The sequence below is a fragment of the Drosophila simulans genome, chromosome 2R (genome assembly GCF_016746395.2).
Source record: "Drosophila simulans strain w501 chromosome 2R, Prin_Dsim_3.1, whole genome shotgun sequence".
In the NCBI taxonomy this organism is placed as follows: domain Eukaryota; kingdom Metazoa; phylum Arthropoda; class Insecta; order Diptera; family Drosophilidae; genus Drosophila; species Drosophila simulans.
Window position 1 is genome coordinate 21,912,796 of NC_052521.2, and position 25,089 is coordinate 21,937,884.

A 25,089-nucleotide genomic window follows, 5' to 3' on the forward strand; every position below is an offset into this window, starting at 1 on the left:
GTGACGCTGCTTAAAAGGTTTCCAAAGTGTGAAATTGGGATTGCCGCATCCCCTTCGTAGTTGAGCGGATTTCAGGGGTGGAAATATTCAGTAATGGGTTCAACGAGTCAAGTTAGAAGAGTTATCTAATACTCATGCACTTACTCATGTAATATAGTTTAAGAAATGTCAAACTTTTAAAGTTCAAATAAATAAATTAGTACACTTGCTCTTATAAAGATACTGATCGAAAATATTCAATTGGAGTATTAAAGCGAATTACGCGAATTAGTCTTCGCAATCGGGTTTTTTGCTTAAGTCTCTTGTTTTGAAACGGGCTTTTATTCGTTCAAATAGAACATGAGTTCTACCTAGAGAAATGTGTTTATCAATTCAATTTCAACTAATTGGTTATTTTCCAATGCTAAAAATCCCAATTATTCTAATAAATAGCTCCATTTTACTATCCCCAGAACAGTGAAGCCATATTCATCCCGAAGAGTGAAACCCCAATAGCAGATCTTCGCCAGTGCAGCCAACCCGTTTCCACAACAGCCACTTTCCCGGCCATTGTGATTCGGTGGCTAATTGGCGCACTTGGCATCTGTGTCCCAGTCCCAGGAGGAAGCAAGCACCAACGAGTCACGCGCGATACGCCCGGGATCAGAGCCACAAATCCTAGGATCCAATGAATACATCAACACTGTTCCGAGCCATCCGTTGGTCTGGAAATTTATTGGCACGGCCAGTGTCGGCGCGGCCAATTAACGCCAGGATGAGAGCCAACCGTCGAGCGTAGAGCGTGGAGCCGCAGCCACCAGCGTTGATCTTTGAAGGCAGCCGCCTGGAAGTGGAAGTGGCTCGAGGAGGGCGATGAAGTCGTTGGCTCGGCTGGAGTCGTAAACTCTGATTTATTTCGAATTGAATGTCAATACACACAGGCCCAGTTGGCTCCATGTGCGTCCACGGCCGCGTCCGCAACTCTGGGCTCTGGCGAACCGCAGGCGGTCCTGACCCAATTTGGCGCCTGCTGAGGCGCTTTCATTAGCCTCCTCGTACATCATAAACAGATTCATAAACTGGCCCCCCTCCACCGCATTGCACTTCGCGGGCTCCACAGTTTACGGCGTTGAAAGGCGCATCGAATGGTCCGCGCTCCTTCTATTTTGCCCCGTTTCCGAAGTAAGGTCAGTCTGCAGTTTGATTTTTGCTAGCCGGGAACCCAAACCCAAACACAATCCTCAACCCCAACCCCAACCCAACTTGACTCATTAAAATGTAATTTGAGCGCCTTGCGCCTCGCATTTCATTTGGCCGTTTGGCCGTTTGGCTGCAGTGGCGACGGTCAAGTGAGCAGGCCATCAAATGTGGCTTGGAGTCGCAGCGGAGTCGGAGTCCGAGGCAGTTTCCATTTCATTGAATTGGCCAACTGCTCGGCAGCAACCCCCAGAAGCTAGCCCAGGTCGCCATCTCTTTCTGGCCCGAGTCGGATTGATTTATGCCCTTTCGCTCGCACAAGGGTTCACGTTCACGTTCACGTTCACTCGTCCCGTCATTTGTGGCACATTATTATTTAAATGATAAATTGTATTCGGCCGGGAACTTTGGTCGCGGCCTGGAGTTTCGTGGGTGTTTCCGTGCGCTTTCCCCTTCGATTCCTTCCCCGATTCCCAGTTGCTTTACCACTGTACCAGTGTACTGTAGTGGGCGTTCTGGCTGTTCGTTTCCAGTTTTCCGTTGATTTCCTTTGAGCGGCTCTTCTTGGGTTTTCTTGGCCGAAAATTAATCGTCTCATTTGTCCGAATGCCCGCTCTTGGCTTTAATTTGGGAATTAATGTTGTTTGGTAATAAAATCGATTTGGCTTCCGTATTTGCCCGCTTCGGGAAGTGATTTCTCGGCCAAGTGAGATATCAGAATGGGAAAAGCTTAAGGGCTTTCCTCTCTTCCTGCTCACTTATGACCTTCCATGGAACACAGTGGCATTATGTTAATCTCAGCCATAATGGCTAAGAAAGGCCGACAGGCAAGCGGACTAGGTCAATAGGAACGTTGGCGAGATAATTGTTCATTACCTTAATCTATTTTAATGTTCCTAATAAGAGGGGTTGTGGAAGTTATTCTAATCAATCCGTACTAATACAACAATCACTAGCAATAACCATCTTGTAACTTCTGTTTGTTTGGATAGTTAAATTTGAAAACTGTCGTTATAATATCTGGTATGTTATCAGCACTAATGGTGTACGGGTCAAGTCAACCTATAGATCAGATGTCCTATATCTGCTGATTTATCGATGTCGCGAGCTCATCTGCGACAGTTGATAAATTAATTCGCCAGGCTGATTGACTTGCAAACGTGTTCGCTTGACATATTTGCACGTGTCTCGTGTGGCGGTAATTTGATTTTGATTTATGGCCAATTAATCGCGGCCCAAGAGGGGCACCCGTATTACCATTGGCCTAGTCCAGCACAAGCAGCGCAGCCCAGGCGCCTCACTGGGAAAAGGAACAGTAGCTGCAGTGCAGTGCAGTGGCTAGCCCGGGCTAATCATAATTTGCATTTAATAAATATTTCATTAAGTAATTGCAACAATTACGTGCATTTGCAGTGCTACCTTAAATTAGTGCAGCGCAGCCGACCAGGTCACAACTCGGAACGGCGGGCTCCACTGCCGATCCGATCCGATCGAATCCGGACGAGGGGATTAGCATTTCAGTCGGATCAGGCGCTCAATTACCGCTGGATGCTCGATTTATATTTACTTTTAAATACTTTTATAATAAACCGAATAAACTTAATTCGGTTTTTGTGGCACTCTGGTTCTGGTTAATAGCGCCGCTCCGACTCATGCATATGCATATTTTCCACTTTTAGCGGAAATCCTTCTCAGGTGACAACTGCCTGCTGTTGGGAGAGGGGAGGGGGGTGGAGTGGAGACCGCTTTACCGCCGCTTCAACTGCCAGTTAGGCTGAGCGGACAAAGGTGGAAATTCCGCTGTTCTCTTCGGTCGGCGACTTTGTCTTGTGAATGAAAAATCCGCTCGAGCAAACGGTCCGTGTCGCTTGGCCCTAGCCACAAAGCGACATTATGTGGCCGAAAGGACGCCATTTTGAATTGGACCTGCGCGCGCTCTCCTCTCCCTCTCGAAACGCTCAAGGGGGCGTGCCGAGAGAGTTTCTGCTCTCAGCAGGGGGCGTGCTGGGTGCGCAGGTAGTATGTGTGTGTACGAGTGCGACTGTGACTGCGAGGGTGTGTGTGTGTGTTTGACAGGTGAGCAGGTTGGCCCGATAGACTGGTTTGTCGCTGCCAAAGGCGGCCACTAGGTGGCGCCACCAGTGCCAACTCCAAGGAGGCTTTAAGACTCCCCAAAAAGGATTTTCAAATTAAAGGTTCCATTAGAAAATGATAGTAGACCTGTCATATCTACATATGTACCACGCTATGTGGTTCGTGTGCGTAGCGTTCTTTCCCTTGCAAGCAAGCCCACCGATTGTAAAACGTAAACAAATCATTAAGTTAATTCGTCTGTTGTCCGCAACTGTTGATTACCCATGGAAATGCGTGTGCCACAGTTTCGATTGATCCGAAAATAAGACCCGAAAGGAGCAGCGGCTAAATAAGAAGACAAATTACAGGTTCAACAATCAATTTAATAATTGAGACCTTTGCATTTAATCAACATTATTTAAAACGTCAAAATATTTGCACTTTCCACGGGCAGTTCCCCCTGGAATTTGCATATACACGCCGTAAGTTCCCCAAATCCGTGGGGACGCGGGGCGACAGGCCACGCCTCAATCTCGATGCGGGCCCTAGACCTAGACAAAGTTGACGAGTTGAGCGGCACAGAAACGGGGTCCCAGAGCCCAGCCCCACCCCCGTGCACCCGCAACGGGGAAATTTATAGTATTGGTGCGGTTTCTGCACCACCACACAGAGACACCACCGAGAAAACCGGTTGCAAACCACCCGATTGGCGACGCTCGGCGAGAGTCGCTGCCAGCGGCTCGGGCCTCAGCAGCCGTCCCGCTCCGACGCACGGTGATGGATGGCAGCAGCACCGCTCGCACACCACTGCTACAGAGCGGCAAAGCGGCACGGCCGCAAAGCGACAGCGCAGCGAGTCGAAGTCTCGCGCAACCGCGCCGCGAAAACCTCACCTAGTCGTATACGCACTTTGTTCGTGGGCAGTCGTCGCCGCTGTTCTCGCCGCTGAATTGCCGTCGTCGATCCGTCGTAGCGTTTTGCGCCTTGCGTTTCTGCGTTCTTGCGTCGAGCTGAGTGATCCGTCGCGGACTAGAAAGTGATTCGTTGTGATCTGATCTGATCTGATCTGATCTGATTTGATATGAATTGATTTGATTGATTCGCAAAACGGAGTTGAAAATCGTGAAAATCGACAAAGAATATGCACAGCCAGAAATCGAAGTGATACATGAAAGCAATTCCGAGTGAGTTGAGTTGCTAACAAGTTGAGTGTCAGTGCTGAGAAAAGTGCCTCCTCGCCAGCTGAAAGGATTTACGCGCTCGACAGTTCCGCCGTATCACAGTCGCCGAACTGAACTGAAGCCAAGACATTGTGTCCTACAAAAACCTTAGATACGCCAGCCACACACTCCTACTGTCCAAGTATAGCTGATCATTGCCATCGGATCGCTGAGAACTTCCTTCCCGCGCGCATCCCCCTGAACAGCCGTCAAAATTCTTGATAAAGTGGCCTCAATAGGCGCCAACACGCTCAATTTCACGGACCTAGGGAGCCCCTACGAGGGGCCTCCCAGCACCCCCCAGTCGGGCATGGACGCCCCCGACGCGCCGCACACGCCCAAGTACATGGACGGCGGGAACACGGCGGCCAGCGTCACGCCCGGCATCAACATCCCCGGAAAGTCCGCCTTCGTGGAGCTGCAGCAGCACGCCGCCGCCGGGTGAGTGTCCCCAAGATCAGTGGAGTGGAGCTACTGAAAAGATAGCAGAAAGTGTTTCGGCGCAAAGACTCGATCCCCTCCAGACTTCAGCCCTTCCAAAGCCAAACCCATCGGAACTCAATCTTAATCTGTGCAGAGTAGTTGACACAGGGCGTTACCAAAACTCTAATATGAATCTTTTAAATGAATCTAAAGAGTACCATAAAACCATTTAGTCTTTAAACTCATGGGGAAAAGTTAGTTGGCATAGGACTACAAACTGCAAAATTGCATAAATAGATTACAATATTACGAGTAAATTAACATTACAATAAACAAATTAAATTTTTTTTAATAGCAACTAACAGTTGGTAAAAGCAAGCAGTTAAATAAAGTCAGGTTAACTCAAGAGGGTCTTGTCCAAGTCGTTCATATAACTGTTTAGGGTCTTAATTACAGATTACATTACAATAACCAATAATAATAACAATATAATAATAGTTAAAATTAAAGCTACCAATTGTAGATTTATGGATTCGTCATTGTAAGCCAAAGTTAAAACATATTTTGCCTTGCTTAAAACTTTACTTTTAAAGTAACAAATGTGTAGTATCCATTCGAAATCACAATTTTAAATTTCAATTTGCCAATTCGATTTAGACTAAATCGATGAAAGTTCCCGTCAGCTTTTTTTTCCATCTTTATGATACAATTTTCGGGATCGATTTCGCGTTGGGCTCTCGCTATACTATTAGTTTTGATTAAGAAAATCACTTCAGCTGCACTTTCCGGCTCACAGTTCATGCTGGTGCCTGCCTGGCTTCGAGCGGAAGCCAAAAATAAATTCAATTAAGTGTAGTTTACTCCCGGTCCGTGTGCTAAATAAGCGTCTGCTCCGGAGGGTTCTGTTCCTGTCCAACTACTCGTTCCTCATGGGGTAGCAATAAGTCGGACTCGGTGGTCTGTTTACTGTTACCGCTCACTCGGCGAACTGTTTGCAGCCGCAAATTGTTTTCCCAACGCACGATTCGATTTTTCATTATACATATTTTATTGCATTCTTGGTTTTGAGCCTTGCGGTTTCCACTGCTCTGTCATTTGTGCGTGTTGGGCTCTTGGCTGGGACGGGACTTGGAATGCTTGGCTGCGCCTACCAGCCCTCGGGAGCTGTTCCTGGCCACGACTTTTCTCCGTCCCCGGAGTGGCTGCCATGTTGTTCGCTGTCCGCTGTCCGTTGGCCGCTGCCCGTTGCGGTTTCTGCTGCTTTCGGCCCGCTTCCGTTTCCGTGTTTGAGGGGCCAGGAGAGCATTGAATATTTCATGCAGTTCGCTCGGAACATAATGCATGGGAACTTGCTCAACTGTTTCGCCCGCAAAGTGTTAACAAAATATTTACCGCAAGCGAGCGGCGGCACTGCAAACGGAACTGCGGCCCAAACCGAAACTAAAACACAGCGACTCTGACACTCGTATTGATTTTTCTTTGATATATTAAGCCGCATCCAGTTCGGGCTTTGGTTTGGTTTTGGTTTTGGTTTCTGTTCTGGTTTGTGTAAATGAAGTCATGGCAAAAATTTCCTTCCTCTCCGCCAGCCTAATTTTTTGTTGTGAGAGAAAAAGTTTTCGTTTCGACGCTTCTTGCATTAAACATGAAACATTTTGGGCCCACTTTTAGATATTTTCCCGGCCGAACGCTTGTCCTGTGCTCGGCGACGTTTGAATTTAATAGTGAATAGTGAAAAGTGTAGACAAAACACGCAAGGAGGAAAAGTTTTGTCCCCGGCACGATTCATTCACATTCACAGCCGGTGTACGCCACTTCCATTGCTTCCACTGCTTCTTCCACAACTGCCACAGCTACATTACAGCCCCGTATTGATTATTTTCCGTGCATTTGCGGCATTCCAGGTACGGCGGCATCCGGAGCACCTATCAGCATTTCGGACCGCAGGGCGGCCAGGACTCCGGCTTCCCCAGTCCGCGCAGCGCCCTCGGCTACCCGTTCCCGCCAATGCACCAGAACTCCTACTCCGGCTACCATCTGGGCAGCTACGCCCCGCCCTGCGCCAGTCCACCGAAGGATGGTAAGTACTGTTCCTCCTTATCCGATCAGTCCCAGTACCTATTCCCAAAGAGATCCGGGTCTTTTGTTGGGAAAGAGATCTTGAAAAGATCTCGCTCGCTGCTTCCTTGTCTATTTTTTGGCGACACTTGAACTCGAGAGCTCAACGCCGTCGAGAGCCATTGTGGTCGCCTTCTGCGGGCTTTGTTTGCTCGTTGACTTCAAGTTCGACTCGTCTCAATTAGGCTGCCTTCACTGTCCTCTTGCGACTGCGGTGCTTTTCACTTTTATCAAATTTCAATTTCAATCGGCTACAGAAGTACTTAACCATCAGATCGAAGATAAAGATATCAGGCTTCACTGTGTCTCATTATTACACTTCCTTTCTCGTAGATATCCCACTAAGTTGTTCTTTTAAGGTCTTCTTATTTCACACTAATTAGTTATAAAGCTGTACAGATTAACTTGCTTAATATATAAAGACATTTAAGTTGACACAACCTTTTTAAGACTGTACTAAAATTGAAAATGCCAGGTTAAGTTTTAGGTAAAATATAATACACGCAAGTTTTTTTTTGACTTTTATGTTACTTTTCCTTCCCATAAAACGTATTCTATTGAAATTGTGGGACCTCTGGAAGCTCTTTGTTGCTCATCCACGTACGTGCAATTTTCCCATTTTATTTATTTTTACATCTCTCTGCTTTTTGTGTGTTCTTTATGTTTTTTGGAACATTTTCCCAGTCTCTGGCATAATTGCGCGCTTGACTGTGACAACTCGTTGTTGCTGCTGATGCGGCTGTCTCTCGTATTTGTTGAACAATTTGTTGCTATTTCGATGCGTTTTGGTTGAGCAGTTTCGCTTTTCGGTGAGTGAAAAGCAATTCATTTTTATCCATTGTCGGGGATGTGAGCACCGCCAGAAGCAGTAAAAACAGTGGAAGCATTACTAACGACAACGCAACGGCAACGGCAACGCCAACGCTTCAGCCAGCCTCCATTTGTTGTCTCTGACTTTCGTCACTCATACGCAACGTGGGCCAATTAACCTTGGTGCACTTGCTCTTGAAACCGCCTCACTTGCGCACCGTTTCGACCTGGCCAAGAGATCTGCAAAGCAGCTGATCGTTAGAAGGAATCCCCAGGTGTTTGTAATCATAATTGCTGCAATTAGGCTTTCGTTAGCCTTAATTAATTACTCCATTCTGTTATGGGCGAATGTGTGGCAGTGGCCGAGTGAGTTGGCCCAATGGTGGCTGTCCACTCGCACATACTAACGCTCTGTGAAGACCACGACGAGCAATGGGCGCTGGGTGGCGGAGGTGGCCGAGGTGACAGTGAGTGCCGCCATCTCTGCTGCTCCGCCGCACTGAGTCTTGCCATTTGCCATTAAGAGTGTGCAGCACGTGCGCCTGCTCGGGCGCCAAAAATATGCGGCCGACACCAACACTCGGATGGCAGACACAGATACAGATACGGAAAGAGATATAGATACCGATACCGATACAGATACACACCTGTGGCCATATTTGGCACTTAATAATAGTTCGTTTGGTGGCTCCGTGTGTTGTTTTCAAACAATTAGCAACGTCAACAGTTGCAGTCGTCGCTCATTGAACTTGAGTGTCGGCCGATCATCATCATCATAGTTTTATGAGCTGTGTGGACAACTCCGTGTGGAGTGCTTTGAACTTTCGCTTCAGCAATTAACGCTAATTCGTTGACATTTACAAGTTACTTAACGAATCGATATTCGAGTGGAGCGGGCGGGGCCGGCGATTTCTAAGCGATGCGGCTGCAATTAATGCAGGTCCATAAATGTAACAGTTTCATGCATTCCAGCTGCCGCTGGAATTCGCTCATAAATATGCATTTGGTGCACGGGCACAAAAAGGGCCATTCTGGCCATAATTCCATAGCCTGATTATAAATTCATCATTGCCCAGTTCCAGCCTGCCATTTACAGACTCTACTCAACTGCTCCTTTCATCGCATTGTTTTCTCTCTCCCCTCTCCCCCGCAGACTTCTCCATCTCCGACAAGTGCGAGGACTCCGGCCTCCGCGTCAACGGCAAGGGCAAGAAGATGCGCAAGCCCCGCACCATCTACAGCTCGCTGCAACTGCAGCAGCTCAACCGCCGCTTCCAGCGCACCCAATACCTGGCCCTGCCGGAGCGGGCGGAGCTGGCGGCGAGTCTGGGCCTCACGCAAACGCAGGTGAGTTCCATCTCTGTGGTTGGGAATCTGGCGGTCAGCGAACGGGGTTACTTATCTAAGATATTACATCTCTTTTTGGTCTACCTACTAATGAGTGTATATGTAAATATAAATATTATACTGATATTATAAATACCGTCTGTGCCATAACTCAAAATTTCAAGTTTGACAGGGGAAGTTTTACCCTTCGAACCACCAACGCTCTTAAGCCTTGGCAAGGATCCTTTGACCATTTCATTGGCTGTGCCCGTGGTTAGTTGGCGTTTTCCCAATTGAATTGTTGACATGTCTCTAATGCTGACTGACAAACGAGCCAAGACAACGAGCAAGTAACAATGGCAACCTCCTACGCCTGTGACCCTCTCCCCTGACAACACGCCACTCGGGCGTATGTGCAATATCGTAATGTTCTTTTTGTTGCTCCTCCACGTGTGTCAATGTCAACTTTGTGAAAAGTTTTTCAGTTGCCGTTCGGTTTTGTTTTTGCACGCGCTGCTGCCCACGGCAGGGAGGTTTCCCGGGGGCGGGGGCCCGGCATTGTCACAGGCAACACCCACCCAAGTCAAGTACTCATAGTCGTACTCGTATTTGCAGTACTCAGACTCGATGCCCAGTTCGTCTAGTTGCCACTGCTCCATTTAATGGCTTTCCAGATGAGCCGCAACCAGCAGCGTTTGCAAAACGGTGCCGTGAATGAGTCTCGTGTTTTGAGAAATTTATTGATAGTGGGCGTGGGCTTCCTAATTGAATTAGTGTGCCACGAAAGTTCATGTGCTCACGACGGAGGGGCAGAAGCCGAAACTGCGGGGCGAGAGCCGCAATAATGTTGTAAGGAAAACTTGTAAAACAAGTTGAAGACCCTCTGTATTTGTGTGGCTGGCATTGTATTGGTGGCGTGGGTGTTGCTCCGCCGCAAGTTGTTTATCAAGATACATATTTGAATATGTACTGCACACCGTTGCTCGGAGAGCGGGTGCCGGGGATCGGGTCTAGAACGGGCGTGCCACACGGCGGCTGTGTAATAAATTCTCCTGGGCCAGGGCCTGGGCCTGGGTTTGGGTTTGGGTATGGAGCCCAACGAAAGCCAGACCCATTGTTAGTCACCCCGCAGAATCGGGAGAGACCCTGATTTCCCAAAGTCGCGACTGTGGCAGCTGTCAATCGAGGCAGCTAAGCAAATAGCCACGCCCCTGCGCCCCCAGCGACACAATCAACCCGATCTATCTCAGTGCTCCGTGGCCGCGGGCCTTGAAGGGGTTAAACGCTTAACAGTTGGCCAAAATCCTGAATTTATGACTGCATTTTGGGGTGCAAGTCTTGGCCGCTTTCGCTTTCCGCGCGGACGGCGAAACTCGGGCCGCGTGTTAATTAAAACCGCCCTCGTCGTTTGAGCAACGGAAGTTTTTTATTGATTTGGCCAGGTTCAGGAGCTGCTCCTCCTGGTCATGATGGTCTGGGATGGTCAGAGGCTAGTCGCCAGTACACGCCAATGTTTGGGCCGTGCAAACAAACCGTTGTGTTGGCCCTAAGATTTATGCGTTGCACAAACACCAGGCCAGCTTAATGGCCTTCAGCCTTCAGGGGCGGTGGGGTGGCTTTCTACTATTGAGTTTTTGTTTTTCGGGGCGTGTTATACAATTCGGTTGTTGTGCCTTACAGTCCGAGCTCTCAGCTGACAGCAACTTGTCCGTTCTAACACCTGCCGGCCAGCAGCAGCCACTCTCCCTGTGCAAAAAGTCGAGAACATTACCGCAAAAAAAAAAAAAAAAAAATGTGGCATACTACTTGCTGTTTTATGGCCTTTTTTTAATTATGGTAATTTTATTATGATTTTTTAGCTGCTGCTGCTTCGGCAGCAAAAACTCGTTTGCCAGTTGCATCTTTCACTTGGCCACTTGCTGTTCGCTTGATTTGAAAGTGCATCCGGTGACTGTTAATGAGCTCAGAGCACAGAAACACTTGGATGGAGTGTGTACAAACATTCGGAGAATAATTAAGTTTCAATTAGAGCAAAATCCCGGCTACTGTTTCCCCTATCTGGCTCGTTTTTGCACCCCGACTAATTGAATAATTACATAGAACGGTCAAGTGGACTGCCAAATGTTCTCGCTGCCAGAAAAGCAGAGTCCAGCTGACAGCGCCAGACAAAAGTGTATGTACAGTCCGTGCGAGACCCTTTCAACAGGCTTCGCGGCTCCGATCTCCGTTCCCGAAAAACGGAGACGAGCAGAAACAAAAGCCCCGCCAAGCAAAATGAAATAAAATAATAAAAAATACTTTTAAACTGCGTGTTTATGAGCTCATATCGGCACATTTTGATCTGGTTCCTCCGCCGAGGCTCTTAGGCGCAACAACAACAACTGAATCAGCCACAACAACTTCAACCTCAACGAGACGGCCACAAAAGCCACGAAATTTTGTAGGAGGCCACGCTGGCTGAAAACAAAGGATTTGGCAGACGAACTGCCAAAACGGCGCTTGTGGGAGCAAGAGACCCAGGAAAAAGGGGCAAAAGTCGAGGAAAAAAAACTGATAGTACTTCAAGTTGCATAACTTAACTACATATATATGCATCTTGGATTGTGCGAGCTAAGGAAATTTTCTTCTAAAGTAATAGGAATTATAAACATACATTATCAACTACCATTAAGATGAACGACATGGAAATGAAATAAGAAAAGTTGTATGCCGCACGTTTTAGCTTCTTACTTGTTTGCACTAACATTTCGCTGTGGGTCTATGGTTCTGCCCGGGCCTGTCTTCAAAAATCAACAACGCCCGCTTATGAGTCCGCCCGCGTCGATGTGTGTGTGTGGTGTGTGTTGTAGCTCCGCGAATCTCCGCTGCACGCAGATCAGACTTGGTCTGATGACGACGCAGACGCAGACGCATCGCCCACGGTGCACACCTTCGCCGGCTGGGGCTTCTCGGCGAGCTGGGGGCTGGGGTCTCCAAGCCGCGATAAGTCTGCTGCTCCACCCCTAATGTGAGACGTGGCCAACGCTCTGGTATGGCGCAAAGGTCATGGACTCCGCGGAGAAACCCAAAATGATACTTCGCTGGAATTCCAGGCCAAACAAAATACTTGTAACGAAATTAAATTAATTTCCACATCAAATAATACACACAGCAGACGGCAGCGGCAAAAAATGCGCGCGTTTTTATTGTATTAGGAAAAAAACTAGCACAACTTGATTTAAATAATACAAGTGTCTAGTTAGTATCAACGGCTAAGCGAGAAAAAATGAAAAACTGGCTGACCGCATTTAAATGCTCAGCTCACGTTCGTTTATGCTGCGGACAGAGCCGCAGCAGCAGCCGCAGCAGCAGCAGCAGCAGCCGCAGCAGCAGCAGCAGCAGCAACAACAGCAGCAGCAACACATCGTATATCAGATCAGTGATTGCCTGATTTACGCGGGCAATGTCAATTAAATTATGGCACATAATACGCTGTAACTAAGCAGCCGCACTTGCGTCTTAATCGCACGCATATTGCTGCAACATCGGCGACGGACCCAGCAGCAACACCAGCGACTCTCCGCCCGCCTGCCTCCCTGTGTCGTAATTTGCACCGCTGCTCGCGCAACAGGAACTTTGAATTAAGTTTGATCAATGCTGATGCTGGTGCTGGTGCTACTACAGCACAACAACACCAGTGGCAGCAGCAACATCAGCAGCAGCAGCAGCAGCCGCAGCAGCGACATTCGACAACAAACAAGTTGCCATTAACAATGATGCATAGCTCGGCCGAGCGAGCGTTTCTCAATTTCTCCCCAGCGGTTCTCCAGCAGATCTCCCCCTCCTCGAAGCCCCTTTCTTCATCTTCCTCCGGCGACCGCATTTGCATTTTGAAGAGAGCTCAATCTAACGCCAGTCAAGAGCCAAGCGGACACATGTGGATACCCGGACTCGTGGATGTATCGCAGATGGCTCCGATGAGTGGCTACGTGCTGCTTGTGCAATCTCGATTGCAGCTGACATAATTCGCGTTGGCAGGTAGCGATCCGAAACACAAATTAACCCACAAAGCGTGCCAAAAAGATGCTCCAGCTGAAAGACCAGTGTCAAAGATACAAGTACTAAAGAGCTGAAAGCTTTGAAAATACCTTGGCTCGGGTTGGCATGAGTGATCTATGGATGAGAACCCAAAGTGGACCAGTTTACAAAGAGACAACTTTCTGCATGTAACACAGTTTTATACAAGTATCTGATCGTCCAATCCCTAGCTAACATATATTGCATCCTCGTGCCGCAGATGGAAAAATGAAAGCCAGAAGCCTGGGGGATAGGGTAACCTCTAATGGTTCCCCAGCCAACATTTACAGCTTCCTCTCGCCTTCAGAATGGGTTCATCAACAACAACTACACTCGCCTTTCCACCCAGCTTGAGGTCCCTGTGCTGAAAGCAAGTTTCGCGTTTCATTCACAATATTGGCAGCTTTCAAAATGCTCAAACTGGCTCTAGCTCCGGCTCCATTTGCAGCCCCATCCGTCAGCGTTTCGATCAAAATCGTACGCAACGCTCAGGAAATTACAAAATGCCCCAACGAGCGTCCGATGGAGGGGGGCAGGGGGGCAGGCAGTTATGGGCCTGCTCAAGTGAGAGTATTCAAATAAATAAAGTTTTACGACTATCGCGCATAGCTGGAGTGCCTGGCATAGATACCCATGCCGTGGGTATCTTGGCCATCGGTCTATTGGCCAACAAAACGAGCGAGGCAGGCAGGGTTAATTACGGCTTCATTTGCTGACACACGGCGGAAAGGTAAACAAGCCCTGGCCAGATGCGGAGCCAAGGATGCCCCTGGTTGGCAGATTTCTCCGATGCGATAATAATAATAATTATTATTTTATTGCCGAGACTCGGAGGCTGCGGTTCAACTGGTTTGGAAGGAAGTGATGGGCCCGAGCACGCCGAGATAGCCCGCTCCAGTGGGTGGCTCTTCGGCAGACACAGGCTGGTTTCATATTTTAATTGGTTCTCAAATTTGCAGATATCGAACCGGCGAACCCGCAACCCTTCTGCACTTGTTTGGCCTTGTAAACGCGATGCCAATTAGCCGCACTCGAATGTCCTGGCTATCGCATCCCCAGCAGCCTTGTACTCTGACACCAATTAAAGCGGGACTTTCCGGCGTGCACTGATGGAGGCGGACTCGAGGGGGTGGATGGCGGGAGATCGGAAATCAACTGGCTTAAATTTTCCTTGGAGGTTTTTCCCCAACGACAACAATGGCGAGACAACAAACTTTTAACGCTTGGTTAACTCGCGGGTCTTTTTTCGACTCTTTTGTTGCTGGCAGCACTATCATGATCGGGCTGTGAAAATGCATAGGGAAACTGTGTGTAAGCGACAAATAATAGTCAGTTGACCATGATTTCATTTTCCGACTCCGAACTCAAAAAACAGAGGGACACACCACACCGAAGAGCAATATTTAAATTGCCAGCCCCGAGCGAACAAAAACCTGCCCAGTGAAAGAATGCGCTTATATAAATTGCACAATTAGCCGCCACACTTTTTTGTTAGCGTTTTTCCCCCAGTTTTGTTTGTCATTATCTGGCCGATGGATCTGACCACAAAATGATTTCTGCCCGCCGAGGGGTCACCCGCCATCCCGTCTCCCCATTTAATTTCGCTCCGGAATCTGGTTAGCCGTGCGGAAAATGCCTTCCTTCGAGTGCATTTGATGGGGCGGCCATGGCTGCTTGGACACTGCTTATAATTGGGCCATCTAATTGAGCTTGATGGCCGGGCCGATGAAGTGCACCCCACCCACCGAGGAGTTTCCTTTCCCAAGATCGAATGGGACTCCCCCACTTTCAGTTATTCCACAGTTGGGTCTATTGTTAGGGCCCAGTTCGAAGTGTAGCTTGATTGAGAGTGTTTTTTGATTGGACTTTCAGAAGAATCGCATTAATATTAAACAAGTTTCGGGGTTTCCCCCACCTGCAGCTGTACGGAAATCTACCAGACCTGGCCAGCAAGTTAGTCAGCTCCCAGTACTCCATGCCATCTCCAAGAATTAATGACCATACATAGTGCCAAATTATCTGCACTGACACTTGCTACAAGTAAAAAGCCGAAAACTAATTTAGACATGACTAACATTTTCCAGTGACTGTAGAAGTGACTGCGACTTGCAGAAAGTCGACTGACTAAGCGAGTCCGCTCGAAACAAATCTATACTGGATACAAACTATGTGAACACGCCCCTCTTTCCGCCCCTTGGGCAACCACTTCTACTGGAAACTGCACTTGTTGTTGTTGCTCCATCCGTCGCCGTCGTCATGATCGCAGTTATTGTTTTTGTATCTGCTTAAAATCTCACCTTGACAATTGCTGATCAAATGCTGCCGCCGATTTATTGTTGAACAATTTGTGTACGTCAGCTGCCGCTGCCGCTGCTGCTGCTGCTGCTACTGCTGATTTTTTCATCATAATTTCGCGCTGCTGCCGCGCTGATGGATTACAAAAGCTGAACTGAGTCAGTGTTTCAGCGGCGAATTAGAATTACAAAATTTCAAGGCTTTGCAGGTGAATCAAAAAGCAAAGTTCTCAGTCGCATTGCATGCCAGTCAGTCAGAACAGCTTTGAACGTTGCTTTGGGGCGTTTTTCAGTGCTCAGTGTTCAGTGCTCAGTTTTCAGTTTTCTGTTTTCAGTTTTTTAGCGATCAGCAGTCGCTGTTTTTTGCTTTCAATGGCTCGCACTCGCAGCGAACATGGGAACAGTTTCCGGATTTGACAACAGCACTTTGTTGCACAATGCGAGGCGATCGCGTCAAGAAGTCTGAATCCACGACCGATTGACAATCGCTTTGGGCCGGATGAGCGTCATCAGCCATCAGAGTGCATAGTACAATCCGTTCGGCTGATTCCCTGATCGGTCCCTGATCGTTAATCGATTCTCCGAACTGGAGTGGTCTCGAAATGGCAACCCAGGCATTTCTCTGCGGCCAGCTAAGCACTAATTGAGTTAGTAAAATGCTCGATTTGTCCTTGGCCGCGGCTAATTTGGCGGTTGGCATGCGGCTGCACTTGTCGCTCGACTTAGCCAGAATCCCAGCTCCGTTACCAAAGAGGCTCTGCTCCAGACTCGGCCGGCCTAACAACATAATTAATATGACTTTGAGCGAGTTCGGGTCGAAAGCTGGTGAAATGCTGCGACCGGCGATTGAGCAATCATGGCTATATAGAAATTAGATCAATATCTTCATTTATACACAGCCGTCTATAAAAATTGTTCCTCTCGTCGCTGCCGCGTTTCTCATTAGCAGCAGCCACCACGATCGCATCGCCGATGGCTTCGATTCAGTCCACGCCAAGTATCTAAGTCCCCAAGTCGCCAAGTATCCGAGTATCCAAGCGTCCAAGCGTCCAAGTATCCAAGTATCCGAGTGGCCAAGTCGGAGTTAATTGCTATTAGAGAGGCTATAGAACGGAGGGAGCATCTTATATAAACAGCTCTCTCGTCTGGCCTTGCTTAATTGCATATTTATTGTTTATTAAGCAGGGGCTTGCCACCGCTGGCGCAGCTCATAACTGGCCAGGAGCTCGGTGCCTGGTCTGCGTCTTGTGCCTTCTGGTTTCGCTCATCTCATTCACTTTTTACGCACCGCACTGCCTATATATGCATAAATTAATGAATCTAGCCGGGATCGCCGAGAGCTTCATTCATGGCACTGGCGACTCTATCGGCGTGCAACTCCTTCTCCGGCTCCATTGATAAAGATCAATGGCATAGCTGGGACAACGTGCGCGGCCCCCGAGGGAAAAGCGCACTGGCACCGGCACTGGCGGTGACCCAAAAATGGTCAGTCGACCGCATACTTTGCATCCCAATGTCCACTGGGCTCCACTGGGGCTCAGTGAACTTTGAAATGCGGCTGGAGCAGCAGCAGTAGCTCCGATGAGCGTGGAATTAATAGCAAATTAATTTGTCTGCAATGCAGTGGGCTGCGGTAGCCGCCCCACGTGCGTGCCACCAACAAGCTGCCACAAGTTCACAAGTTGCCACGGGGTCAGAGTTGCGTTGCTGCCCCGCTGCACTGCGGCCACGTGTTTCAACTTTGAACGGGCATCGATTTGCTTTCAATTTGTCTGGGCCTGGACTGGACCGGATCGGCCGGTGTTAACTTGCGTTCATTTGCTGGCAGCGATCTTGCTCCATGGAGCCGGGTCCGAACTGCGTCCAGAGCTGGAGCAGGGGAGCGGATTCAAGGCGTTGTTGCGTTGTTGGCCTTGAAGCCTGGGAGCGCTTTTTGTTGAAACTCTGTTGCTGCCGCTTTCCTTTCTACTGTTTTCGGATTTCGTTTTTTCGGGAAGGCGTTGCCCAAAACAGCCCGCAACGGTTTTATTTGGAAATCACTTTGGTTGCACGTCTTCGCAACGGCGAAGATTTCTGTTTGCTCTGCCCCATCCATCCATTGCAAGCGCTATAGCCGTCCCTTTCCGCGGCTCGCTCTCCTTGCTAACAAGAACGAAAGACTTAGGCAGCGAACTTGAACTGACTTTAGCATGCGGTGTTGGCTTTAATGAGCTGAAAGTTGAGGCTGCGACTGGGGATGGAGCATGGAGCATTGAGCACAGAGCACGGAGTGTGCGTGACACTTGACTCTAGGGCAGGCCCGCCACACGGGAAACACAAAAACCTTTTCAAAAGAAAACTTTTTGTAGCGTTTTTTTCCCCATATTTTGCCACGACATGGCATTGTTGTATATGTTTCGAAGTCATTGCCTGCCTAGCGGCGATTGCTGTTGCTGTTGCTGCCGCTGCCGCTCGCTGCATTCAAAATTATAAACAAATTTTTTGTTGAGCTGTTGGTGCTGTTGTTTCTGCTGTTGCTGTTGCTGCCGCGGAGCGTATAACAACAAACAATCGCATGCAATGTTCAAATTTTCCAAGCACAATGAAAAACGCCACCGACAATGCGGAGAGTTTATAATAACAATAATAAAATGAAAATGCTACGGCCGGCAAGTTGCGTAATCCGTCAACCATGGCAGTCAAAAGAGCATGCCTCGGGGCGGGGGACGCGGGGCTTGGGCCTTCTTGGCGGCAGAAGTTGAGGAAGAAATATGCTGATGTTTCTGTGGCCGCCAGTGGGAAGGGGCAGTATCTTCTGCTGCTCGCGAGGGTGGGCCCAGCTCCAACTGGCTGCGTTCAGCACACGCAACAGTTGCTGTTGTCGCTGCGGCAGCAACAATCGCTTCAATCGCGCATTTGCAATCGCTTCGGCCAGTGAGAAATATATTAAATGCGTTTTGTTGGCTTTTACTTTTTGTTTTTAACTGTCCCGAGATAAAAATCAGCTCCGAACATGCGCTTACCAAAATAAAGACACAGCAACGGCAACAAAATCAAAAGTGCCACGCGGCCACTGCTTTTATGAATGACTGACTGACCGACCGTCGGCGAGTGAGTTATACTGGCCGAAAGCACTTGTTGCGCCAACAAACTTGTACAGCAGCTTCGGCCAACAACAACAACCACAGCAAACACGCTACTTGCCGTCGCCGGCTGTTGACGAACAACTTCAGCGACAAGATCATAAATCAAAATTTTATTTCGCGCAGCTCAGATTTTTACCTGTCCCTGTCCCGCTCCCTCTCCCTCACCCTCTCTCTCTCCTACTCTATCGCCTATTTAAATTTTTATGGTTTCTGTGCTTTTTTTACGATTTTCCCCTTGTGCATAAATTAAAAATTGCCGCGCAAGCGGGTTGCACGCGTTTTGCTGGCGATTGCAGCGCGATTAAAACCGTTTGGTCAGCTGGCGCGTGCTGCGCGACTCAAAGGAAAGTTGTTGCTCATAAAAGTGGACAGCCAGGCAGGTTGTAGCCGAAAATAAAACGAAAGTGATCCGGATGATCTTGAGCTGCGACTGCTACTCACAGGGCGTATGCGCAATGGCCCGTTTGGGCCATTTGGTTATCAATTTGCGAGCTAATCGCAAGTTTAGCCACCTTTGGATTTGGCGCCTGCGAATACCGATCGGAAATCGATAATCCCAAACAAGCGCGTAATCGTATGCGGCTATTAATCAACGGCTAAGACAATGCCTCCGGTCCTGGCCGTAACTCAAAGCCACCGCTGAAAGAAGCCGCCAAAAGGGGTTTTTCATGTTAACCGCTTTGGCCAGCAAATTGAAATTTCTCGCACCAAAAATGTGCTGCAAAAATGCTAAAATCTTGTTGCACGGAATTTATGAATGAAAACCAAAGCGGCAGCAACATCAGCGAACATAACAAGCAACAAGCTGAGAACAATGAGGGGAAAACTCGGTTTGGTAGCCATAAATTTGTGGCAACAAAACTGAGACCATTTCATGCCTCGCCATTTGTTGTTGCTGCCGCTGTTGCTGCAGATCGTTGTTGTTGCAGCAGTTGCCCCTGGTGGCGGGGAAAGCCATAAACATTTTAGTTGCTTTTTAGACAGACATCGTTGGCGGGTCGAGGAGGAAATGTATTTGCAACAACCAGCTGCCAAAGGAAGAAGCTGAGATACCCTATCAGATCGGAGGTGGATATAATTAGACTTGGGCTACCTAAATACTAAGGATCGAATAATGTAACGTATTTGTATTATCTCACAACAAGATTACACAATAGGATTTGAAAGAGATCTCCTCAAGCTGAAAATTCAAAAACGATTGGGGTTAGAGGACACAGGTCCCAGGGTGCTAAGCTCCATAACCACCTCGCAGTGCCCACCTGCCACTGGAGAGCATCGGACTCTATTCCATGGAACGTTTTTGGGGCGGTGTCGGTGTCATTAAGCCAAGGCCTCTGTGTCCGAGCCGTCTCTCTATTTACTTAGCACATCTCCCAGCCAGCTTTGCTAATAAAGCCGTAAGTTTTTGGGTGTGGGCTCGAGGGAAGGGCGGCTCCTCCGGTTTATGACTTGGCAAGGGGCGGTCGGCTCGTTGCGGCGTGATTTATCAGGGAAAATACGTACGAAAAACGGCAATGACGTGAAGTGTTTCCGCGGAAAGCGGAAAACCGTACAGCCAGGGATCCCACACAAATCAATAGACGGATCGGTTGGCGTTACCACGGATTGGCTTATCTTTTCCCACGTTTTAAATGCTCAACTGTCAAATGAATTAGAGCCTGGCCGGGGCCTGGGACACATTTGGCAATGCCCCACGGAACCAGTTACCACTTGCCGGGGCACACAGGTGTCCCCGTCTCCGTCTCTGTCTTTGTGACTGGCTTTTGTCGCTCGAACGGCAAGTGCTCGCAATTAGAAAGCCCGCTCCAAGTGGCGTTTACTCCGCGCTCCTCCCTGGTGGCTTCAGATCTCCTTAGAGCTCCATCTCCATCTGGAGCCCCGTCATCACCAGCCACTTGGCTGTGAAGATCTAGCAGCGGCTGCAGGAGAAGCGCGTTGCCGTCGTCATAAAACCCATCTGTAATCTGCCCCTGCCTCCGCCTCGGAACCCCAGGCCCCAGAGCCCATGCCATCCCAGACCAAGGCGCAGACTCAGACTCTTGGCTAGCCATCAATTCTGCGTTTGACTGCATGAATTATATGCCAAGTGACATATTGCGGAAGTGATCAAGCAAGTGTTGCTGCCGCATGCTGGCCATCTGACTATCTGAATCGAAGTGGGTTAAAAGGATAATGCCGAGCAGGCAGCTTCGATCCGTTGTGGTTGCTGTGGAGTTGACACAGTGACATGCTAATTTCTTGCCGTTTTTGCCATATTTGTCCATGCGAAAGTGGTACAAATTCGGGGCGGGGGCAAGAGAGAACGCGAACGGCATAAGGCTGATTGACATTTGACAGTCTGTCCGTCCGATGGATTCGAAAGACACTTTTACTATCATGCAAACTTTTTTCCCTCGTCTTCGCAAAGGGGAACTTGTTGAGTTGATATTTCGCTTATCTTGTTTGAGCATTTATTTCGTTTTTTATATAAATATACACACTCGCTGGATCGTGGCTCTAAAGCTGACAATTGAGAGGCTGCTGACCATTAGTTTTGACACCTGCTCAGCTCTGTGAATGCCAAGTGACATAGAAAAGTGTTTGATTAAATGTTTCAAAAAGTGTCTACTTTTTAGAGACCTCGACAGTTTTTTACTATTGCCGCAGATTTTTCGCTTGGCCTGCCTTGCGTAACATCTAAACAAATGTGTATGCTCGAAAAATAATGTTTCCTAGGGCAGTTCCTTCCTTTGCTTGGAACAACCCAGATGTGAAAAGATGAATTTTCAGTAGCCGAAAGTATCTCCAACTGAGGTGATCTGTGCGGCCTGACATAACGATTCGCGCTTGATTGAACACTAAAATGAAATGGAAATCCAATCGTGGATTTCGGCTACCGCAGTTCGGGGCTGCCAATGTCAATGATCCGACAATGGAGCGAATAGCCCAGGCCGAACGGACAGTCAATTCTGGTAGCTATCGGCTAATTGAAATCGATGGGTGGAATGCACATAAAAGCCGAGTCTCCTCCGACTGTTTTATGAGCAAAAACGAATAACCGAAAGCCCAAAGTCAGTGAAATTCGCCAAACACAAAAAGCGAGCTCCAGCGGCGCTACAAAAATTCAGCCAACCGCGAAGAACGACCTTGAGCAAGTCTGGCCGGGCAAGTTTATATAGCTAGTGCTGGTACAGTATCTATAATGCCGAGTACATGTACATGTGCATAATGTTAGCTCAACGTGGACGCCATGGCAGAATCAATGTACAAGATTGCAGGCGCAGATACTCGTACTCGCAGATACTCGCACTCATAAGCAGCATTAGATACGCGCTGTTACTGCTTGTATCTATATTTAAAAGGGGCCTGAGTCAGACTCAGATTCGAACTCGGACTCGGCCGGGGATTCAGCGAAGCTTCAGCTGCGGGGCTTTCAAAAGTGAAGTGCTCCGCCAGCTCACAACTCACAACTCTCTGCTCACAACTCACAGCTCAGCGCACAATTAGTTCTACCAGCAGCTGGAGCTCAAGCTCCAAATGAAAACTGAAAGTATCCGCGAGATACTTTTCGGCTGCCGTCGCCTCAAGTGCTTCAAAGATACGGGTTTCGCAACTGATGAAACACATCTCGAGCTGCAGCGCGATTAAGACGCGAATATGTGTCGCACGCTGCCAAAATCCATAGTTTATAGAGCCATTTTCCTGCCAGCCGCTTTTCACAAGCGTTCACTCTTAATTTCAACTGAAAAGCTGTTTGAAAAGCTGCCAACGCTCCACAGTATATGTATCTCTAGCTGTAAATGAATCTGTTAGCGGGGTTCTGCCCCGATTAAGGATGCCGTCGGGTCGCATTAGTCGATAATCAATTGCTTTATGGCCGATTCCCACGCTAATCGAGTTCAACGTTTGCTTGCAGGTGAAAATCTGGTTCCAGAACAGACGCTCCAAGTACAAAAAGATGATGAAGGCGGCCCAGGGCCCGGGCACCAACAGCGGCATGCCTCTGGGCGGGGGAGGACCCAATCCCGGCCAGCACAGCCCCAATCAAATGCACAGTGGTGAGTTAGCAAACGGGAGATTCCTCTGGGCGGCATTAGGAACTAATGCAACTCTTGCTCTTGTCCATTCCACAGGCGGTAATAACGGCGGTGGCTCGAACAGCGGCTCACCCTCACATTATCTACCTCCCGGACACAGTCCAACGCCATCGAGTACACCCGTGTCCGAGCTTTCACCTGGTGAGTTTGCCTGCGCGGAGGCCCAGCGTCAAGAAACCACTTCATCAGCTGCCTTTGTGCCCACAGAATTCCCACCAACGGGCCTCAGTCCGCCGACGCAAGCGCCGTGGGACCAGAAACCGCACTGGATCGACCACAAGCCGCCGCCCCAAATGACGCCACAACCACCTCATCCAGCGGCAACGCTACATCCGCAGACGCACCACCACAACCCGCCGCCCCAGATGGGTGGCTATGTGCCCCAGTACTGGTACCAGCCCGAGACGAATCCATCACTAGTGACGTGAGTTTCCAGCCCGATATACCCAGTTGGCTGTAAACGATGAATCAGACCAGACCGTTTACCACCAGCTCCAGCCCTCATTCCCCTTTCGAAGTCTCCTAACCCCGCTAACCCCATTTCCCTTGATCCGTTTCGCACACAGTGTTTGGCCGGCGGTCTAACAGCATCCGAACCAGCTGCCCTCGGCTGCCTGGACGCAGCACCAGCTGAGCCTGGAGCAGCAGCACCAGTCCCTGCACCAGCACTCCTGCCAGGAGCTGGGGCACCAACTGCAGCTGGAGCAGCTCGAGCAGCAGCACCAGGCCCAGGCGGAGGCCCAGCACCTCCTCCAGCGGCAGGACCTCGCTGGCAGGGCCTTCGGGGGCGGGGCAGTGCAGCACACGATATCTTAGCCAATAAACAATAAACAACCATGATAGCAACCTGTAAAATATCTATGAAATGTCGAGAAAGAAGCGAGCGAGAGCACTGGCAAGTTAAGCGTCAAGTTTTGTACATTTGAAACGTAATATAAATATGTTTACCAACGTGAATAAAGTCGTTCTAAAATGTAGTCTAGCTAAGAAGAAAACAAAAACACACACACACAAACAACACAAAAAGAAAAGAAAAAATACTTAAAGCAGAGAACATTCCTCAATCACAGAAGCAAGGAGAGAGTATGAAACGTGTCCTTTAATTTTGTTTAATTTAGCAAATTAACTATGTATAAACCTATCTATATGAACGTAACTATATGTAGTGAGCAACAACAAAGTATAAATCGTAAAGAGTACATCGTAAATAAATGAAATCAAACAAATGGAAATCAGCTGTTGATCTTAGAGTTTCTTTCGAGTGATTTGTTCTTGAGTAGAAGAGTCGAAAAAAGGCAAAAGAACGAGCAACAGAAATCAGTAAAATCAGATCTCAAATGCAAAAGGAAAAGTCCTCCTAATCCATAAATGCCCCTTAATTTTTTTGTATTTTAATTTACCTGCACCCAGAAGAGGAGCCCGGTTTCGTTCTTTATTGTGCAATATAATCTTATTTACCAACCTGTTGGGCGTTAACTAATTGCTTCAAGTGTACATTTTGTATAGGCCGCATGCAGAATCAAATGTGTGCATCAAATGTCAAGGGATCCCATTTAAACAATCGAATCAAGGCGAATTCAGATTCAGATTCAGATTCAGACTCGAAATTCGACTCGCTGCTGAGCTTGCTGTAGCTGCAATTATGGATTAACATAATCTAGTTTAAGTGGTAATTAGTGCGTGTGTTTCACCCTAGTTTAATTTAACCACAGCAAGAGCTAAAGGAAATAATTGATAGTTTACCGACTAAAGTGCGAGTGAGTGCGTGGTTGAATTTATGAATCGATGAATATATTCGAGTGGATGAGTGAGTGTCTGTCTGAGTGCGCGATTGCAATGTAAACAAAACAATAAAGTAAACACATGGCAAATTCGAACGAAATCAAATTAATGAGAAATGCATAAACAAACCTTATGTGCTAGCATTTAATTAATTAGTTGTAATCTAGAAAATGGCAACACAAATCACAGAAGAGCCTAGCGACTCCCCTCCCCATTTAAATTTTAGCAACTAATGTAATTTTTAAATCAAATCAAACAGCAGAAAAAAGCGCAAAGCCCCAATAAAAATAAAGAAAATTTAAATATAAAACAACCGCACTTTGTTCGAGTTGAGGGCCACTTCCAGGGACATTGGCTGTCCTTTCAGGATTGGAATGAAGGGGGGTGCGGCTGCAGGATGCGGGACAGGACGACGGCGGCACATTAATGCATTACACTTGAAAAAGTTAAGTGGCAACTGTGTCTCTGTGTGCGCCGGTGAGTGTATCTGTGTGTCTGCGTGGAGGGCGGAAGGAAGCTGGAAAATCTGTTCCATTAATCATGAAAGAACGCAACAGGATATGCTTGAAACGGGCGGGCTTTTACGGGCTGGATGAATGGTTCCATTATG

General features: G+C 48.2%; 1 protein-coding gene across 2 annotated transcripts; it reads left to right on the forward strand.

The window, feature by feature from the left end:
- Nucleotides 1–4,123: 4,123 nt before the first annotated feature.
- LOC6736140 (homeotic protein distal-less) lies at nt 4,124–23,929 on the forward strand. 2 transcript variants are annotated; one of them, XM_002083004.3, is made up of 7 exons: nt 4,126–4,910; nt 6,797–6,972; nt 8,974–9,167; nt 22,517–22,658; nt 22,734–22,838; nt 22,905–23,121; nt 23,264–23,929. In XM_002083004.3, the coding sequence occupies exons 1-7, from the start codon at nt 4,780–4,782 to the stop codon at nt 23,280–23,282; spliced, it is 984 nt and encodes a 327-aa protein (XP_002083040.1). In that variant the 5' UTR covers nt 4,126–4,779; the 3' UTR covers nt 23,283–23,929. The 2 variants fall into 2 exon arrangements, with proteins under 2 accessions (XP_016029530.1, XP_002083040.1); XM_016168921.2 differs by lacking the exon at nt 23,264–23,929 and having other exon boundaries at nt 4,124–4,910; nt 22,517–22,838; nt 22,905–23,125.
- The last annotated feature ends 1,160 nt before the right edge of the window (nt 23,930–25,089 follow it).

Excerpts from the sequence above, each read along its gene's own strand:
- LOC6736140 (XM_016168921.2), top strand. The coding sequence starts at position 4,780 with ATGGACGCCCCCGACGCGCCGCACACGCCCAAGTACATGGACGGCGGG. Across the intron at positions 4,911-6,796 it reads CAGCAGCACGCCGCCGCCGG|GTACGGCGGCATCCGGAGCA; the intron begins GTGAGTGTCCCC and ends GCGGCATTCCAG. Across the intron at positions 22,839-22,904 it reads CGTGTCCGAGCTTTCACCTG|AATTCCCACCAACGGGCCTC; the intron begins GTGAGTTTGCCT and ends TTGTGCCCACAG.